Raw genomic sequence first — 6,000 nt, forward strand, 5'->3', positions numbered from 1 at the left:
AGGAAGGCAGGAAAGGAGGAGATTGGAAAAGGGGACTAGGTCAGTCAATGTACCAGCCCATAGATGGGTATAGAATCTCCTGGATCTCTCCTCCAGGTCTCAAAATATTTTTCTCATAATCTTTATCTTTTTTGTCATTTTGCTCATATAAGTTCATTTTATGGTTTTCCTAGTTGGGTTTCAAACATCTCTATTCTGCTACTTAGCTGTGCAGCCCTCTTTTGAGATTGTTGTTGTTATTTTTACAGTTACTATTGTTTTTAAACTAATATTTGCTGAGAGTTCTTTCTGTAACTCCTCTGAGGAGAAAGTGTCCTTTCTTATTACCTGATGTGGGAGATAGACATTTTATACGGAGATTCTATGAAGCCATATAGGTGGTGGCACATGTTGGAATAGAGATTTAGTGGAGGAAGGTGTGAATGTGGCAGGAAGCATTTAGGAACACTTTGAGGAAGGGACCGATCTACTGTTTTCTCAAACTGTATGAAACTTCTTGCCACGCTTCACATTTGCTGTAGTCTTTCAAGCGTCTGTGTGCCCATTTCTTTATGGAGCGCTCCGCCACTTCGTCTGTGACAGATGCAATGTAAAGAGGATAACTAACATGATAATTATGTTTGAATTCCACAGAACTCATGTCCACTGGTTGTTCCTTACAGTGGTATGTTTGACTGTATGGATGTAATATTCTCTTAAATTTCTCTAGGATAGGTAGAATTTTTTAAAGATTTCCTCCTAGGTAGGGAACTCACACTTGCAGCTAATGGCTCTCCCCAATGCTGGAAGCCTCTACTGTCACCCTTCCCAACAAAATGGATTTTGCATCAGATCTTAAATTACTCACGTCTCAATCAATATTGAATGGGTGAGTCTGATTGAGGTCCCTCATTACTGGTGTGAACCCTAGCTGTAAAGCAGGGTGGTGCAGAGCATTTCCTGGGTTCTGTCTTAGGGAGACAAGACTCCTACACATTGCAAGTCTAGACAGAAACACACATACCATCTACTACATGTTACACATAATTTCCTTCTGTAACAGCATAAAGCATGAAACATTTAAATTTCTGTTGAATTTAATCTGCCATGTTCTTTTACCTCCAGTGTCATTAAAAAAGAATTCCATTCAAAGAAGAATTTAAAATTTATTAACCAATATTTAGTCATTGAGTCCATAGTTTTTTTTTTTTTTCCTCTGATTCTATTTTTCTCTTTTAGGTCATACAGTATTTATATCATTTTTATTTAGGAAAAATTAATCGGAGTTTCTTATTTATAAGTAGTTAGGTATTTTTAAAAATAATTATGTATAACTTTCATATGCCAACTTGCAAGTATATTTAAAATGTTTATTACTGTATCATATCCTTATATGGATATAGTATAGTCTCACTTTCTCCCTATTTTCAGACATTTGGGCTTTTTGCAGTTTATCTTTTTTGTAAGTAACATGGCAAAAAACATTTTAGTCAGGGTTCTAGGTTGCAAGAAACAGAGGCAGATTTTGGTTAAAAAAACAGAAAACGAATTTATTGGAAGACTTGAGTAGCTCACAGACACAGTGGGAAGTTTGGAGGACTGGGCTTGTAAACCAGGCAGATATCAAGGTAGGCAGAAAAATGGCCCTAGAAACTCCTGAGAATCAGTCTGGTTCGGGGCTGCACCGAGGCCACCAGACACCCCCGATGATGATCACTGCTGCTACCTTCACTGCTATCAACACTGGATCCTCACTGCTACTGCTGTCACATTAATCACTTTCCCACTTTCCCTGCATCTTTGAATCTCTCTCTCTCTCTCTCTCTCTCTCTCCCCCTCTCTCCCTCTTCCTCAAGAGTCAAAGTCCAGGGTGTTCCCTCCTGATTGGCTGAATCTAGGTCATTTGCTTGTCTTCTTGATGCCAGTGGGTAGGGAGAAGGAGTGTCTGGTAGGTACCTGTTACCTAGAGAGACTCATGCAGTATTTGGTTTCACTGAAGCAGAAAGGGAGATTGGATGCTGGGGCCAGGAAGAGACAGTGTAAGTCTTTCTGCGTAAGTTTTTGCATGTACTTCTTCTGGTTACCACTTAGGGTTTGATCCCTGGTATTAGAGTCATGAAACCAAAGTGTGTGTTGCCCTCCATCTGCCCCTTTATTCTTAGTGTTCTTCATGATTCTTCTGTCCTTGTGCTACATGCTTCCCTTTGTGACCTCACCCATTTCCATGGCCTAAGGGTTTGAACCATTATAGAATTATGGGTGAGTCCAAAATACTTATTTCCAATCCAGGTCTCTATCTTGAACTTCAGACAAACATATTTAACTACCTAACATAATCTGTGGATATCCTAGGGACATCTGTGAATATCAGAAGGTCCCAAACAGAATTCATCATCATCATTTTCCTCCTCAAACCTACCATGTCTCTGGTGTTCCCTAGTTTGGTCCTTACGACCACCATCCCCCTAGCTGATAAAATCAGGAATTTGGTTTTTATCCTTGATCCTTACTCCTCCCTTCATTTTTCCATCAAATTGTCTCCAGATTCTGTAAACTCTGCTTCCTAAGTATCTCTGGAATTGGTCCTGTGTGCTTCATTCCCAGGAACATTCCGAGTTCAGGCGCTCATCACTTTTCTTGTAGGTTACGACTTTTGCTTCTTAACTGGATTTTCTGCCTCCAGTCTCACCCTCACCTGCTCCAGTTTTAAAGCGCACAGCCGATTGTGTTGTTTCTCTAAGATGCTACTAAGATTATTTCCTTTAGGAAGCATTCTCCAAACACGTTTTCTCCTTGCCCCTTCCTGTTAACAGAGGTTAGTTGACCCTCCCTGTTCTCCATGGAACCCTGGGTTTACCAGCACTTTTCACACCTTGTTAAAATCTTTGCTGTCAAGAGACTGAGAACTCCTGAGGGCAGGAACGTGTGAGATTCATATTGAATCACCAGTGCCCAGTGTAATGCCTTCCCATCGGAGGCACTCAGTACGAGGTTTTTGAATGAATGTTATGAATGGCTTTTAACCCATTAAGAAACTAATGTTAGTTCAATAACGAGTTAGATGAACAGTTTTTTTTTTTTCAAATATTTATTTATTCGGCTGCATCGGGTCTAACTTGTGGCACGCAGGATCTTTAGGTGCGGCGTGCAGGATCTAGCTCCCTGACCAGCGATCGAACCTGGGCCCCCTGCATTGGGAGTGTGGAATCTTAGCCACAGGACCACCAGGGAAGTCCCTAGATGACCAGTTATGATCATGAAACCCAAACAACCGAGTCTATGTTACTTTTCAGGGACAAATTTTGAAAATAACATGTCCGTTATAGAGTAAACATGATTTCTTCCTTATTCAACATGTCACAAACCACTTTTTTCAGAGTGGAGAAATGAGAATGTTATGAGACCCAGACTGTGAGGCTAAGAGAGTTATTCCGTAGGGTAGAACGCCCACAAAATGTAAGCAGATACTTTATGCAGAGTTGGCAGATGATGAAACCTTAAACTATTTAATTTTTTTCTTGCACTATCCCAAGTTAATTCTGTTTTTTAAATATTTGTTTTGTTTTGTTTTTTATTTGTTTTTGTGAGGAGCACTGATGTAGCAGTCTGAAAGGTATATTTTGGAAAAAAAAAATGTAGCATAAGAATGACCTGGTGATCCTTGTTTCTTTTTAGGGAGATCAGTCTGGCTGGCTGGTCCCGGGAGAAGGATACACACCTGCAGTCACGCAGCATGAGCAGCTTGCTAAAATTGATACAAAACTCCAAGAACTTTCTGCCGTTTACCCAACAATTTTCAGCTCTTCTCCAAGACCTGAACATCAGAATGATGAGGTATGTTTAACTCTAGAGCTCATAGGCTGTTCAGGTTTATGTGTGCTAAAGCTAGTTCACATAATATGACAATCTGCTTGTTAACTAAAGAGGTTTCTTCCCAGTTGCGTTTTCTGTGACTGCAACTGCAGTGATAGTGATTTCTACAACAGTGTCTATTTTCCTTTGCCAGTTTCCACTTTCTATTCATTTTTTTTTCAGTTGGTAATTTGCTGAGATGGGGTGAAATATTTATTTTAATACTGTTATGTCTTTATGATATGAGCTAATTCTTGATCATGATCAGGAGAGAGGAGAGGGAGGAGAATAGATACAGCACTCCTTAGTCCTTTGAGAGCTTTACTTCTTTTTGTTCCTTTGGTTCTAGGTGTTAGCAGTGGCAGTCACCTGTCCCTTACTCTGGCACATTCTTCTAGCTCCTTTGATTTACCAGCAAGCAGTGAAGCTCACTCTGTTGATAACTTCTCTCCTGTGAGAACTTTGAAATGAGTATGTTTCTTTTCTTGATAGTTCCCTCAAATATTCTTTTACAAAGCTAACAGAGGGTGAAGAAAAACGGAAGGGTAACCACAGCTTTGGAGCAGTAAAATTCCTTTCTCCCCCTTATATTTCAGTACTTCGTGGGATCTAGTTTGGGGTTGGGTGGTAGTTTTTGCCTGGAGAGAAAATGGCTGGTCTTTTGTTATTCCACTAACCCTCTACCAGTTTTGTAAACATATCACCAAATCATTTTCTGTACAATATTAGATGCATGTGATTTTCCTTGTTTTTAAGAAGATTTAAATAATATCAGTAGTCTATAGGTAATAATTCTGCTTTATAGTCAGTCTTTTCTCCAACCTGTCAATTGAAGATTAGGGATCTGGCTTTGGGTCAGTTGAAGCTACTTCAGAGGAAAGGAGCAGTGTTAAGATGTTCCAAAGAAAGTTTGGTCGTGATGGAACCTTACGGAGCCATCACATCTTCCTTAAATTATGTTCCTAAGGTCCAGGCACAGCTGCCTCTGAGCCCTTTACACAGCAATATGGTGGTAGTGGGAACCACTGTTTTCTGGATTGGGATCAGAGTTCTTGGAAGACAGAGAATTGGTATCTCTGTCCCTACCCAAATATACTCCAGGACTTTGACACATCAACAGGTATGCTGCTAGTTTATTTATGTTACTGGGTGCCATTTCCCAAAAGGAGGAAGCCAGGATGGGGGAGTAAAATTGTTCAGGGATATTCTTTGTTCTTTTTGTGTTACAGCTGTTTTTTGTTGTTGTTGTTGTTATTGTTGTTAGATATCAAGGGTCGCTGAGATCTCAAAGCTGGATAATGGTCCTAAAGATAGAAAATGTCTTTTTTGTGACCATCAAATGTTATTCCTGAAAGAGAGACTGAGAATTTAGAGATTTGTTTAGCCATTAGGACTTCAGATAAAGTATGACTGTGGTCATTGTCATCTCTGTCACATTTTCAGAGTTCACATTTATGGTTTAAATAAAATACTTAAAAAATAATAAAAGGGAAAACCAGTACACTACTTAGTTGTTACATACAGATATTATATATTTTTGTGTGAAACAGTATATTTAGAGAAAAGAGAAAACTGCATTTTGGGACTCTCACTGGCTGCAGAAACGGAAATGTAACATCATAGTTGTTGAAAAGAAATAATTAGTGCTTCTTGTATGAAAAAAGAGTATATTTTGAGGATTCATTCAATTTCCTGTTGGCATTTCCTCATTTCTAACTAAAACCAGCATTGCACATTGAATTTTCAAGCCAAAAATGAGAACATGGCAAATTATTTTACGGATATTATTATTTTTTTTTACATCTTTATTGGAGTATAATTGCTTTACAATGGTGTGTTAGTTTCTGCTGTATAACAAAGTGAATCAGCTATACATAAACATATATTCCCATATCTCCTCCCTCTTGCATCTCCCTCTCACCTCCCTAGGTGGACACAGAGTACCGAGCTGATCTCCCTGTGCTATGTGGCTGCTTCCCACTAGCTATCTGTTTTACATTTGGTAGTGTATATATGTCCATGCCACTCTCTCACTTTGTCCCAGCTAACCCTTCCCCCTTCCCGTGTCCTCAAGTCCATTCTCTACATCTGTGTCTTTATTCCTGTCCTGCCCCTAGGTTCTTCAGAACCATTTTTTTTTTTAGATTCCATATATTTGTGTTAGCTTAT

At 39.3% G+C, this 6,000-nt stretch overlaps 1 protein-coding gene across 5 annotated transcripts in view; it reads left to right on the forward strand.

The window, feature by feature from the left end:
- Positions 1-6,000, forward strand: part of FSIP1 (fibrous sheath interacting protein 1) — a 199,153-nt gene that overhangs the window by 46,633 nt on the left and 146,520 nt on the right. For all 5 annotated transcript variants that reach the window (XM_024132750.3, XM_024132745.3, XM_055088327.1 and 2 more), the window contains exon 9: positions 3,655-3,813. In XM_024132750.3, the coding sequence (XP_023988518.1) occupies positions 3,655-3,813 (159 nt within the window). The remainder of the gene's footprint in view (positions 1-3,654; positions 3,814-6,000) is intronic.

This window comes from Physeter macrocephalus, chromosome 11 (genome assembly GCF_002837175.3).
Source record: "Physeter macrocephalus isolate SW-GA chromosome 11, ASM283717v5, whole genome shotgun sequence".
NCBI classification, from domain to species: domain Eukaryota; kingdom Metazoa; phylum Chordata; class Mammalia; order Artiodactyla; family Physeteridae; genus Physeter; species Physeter macrocephalus.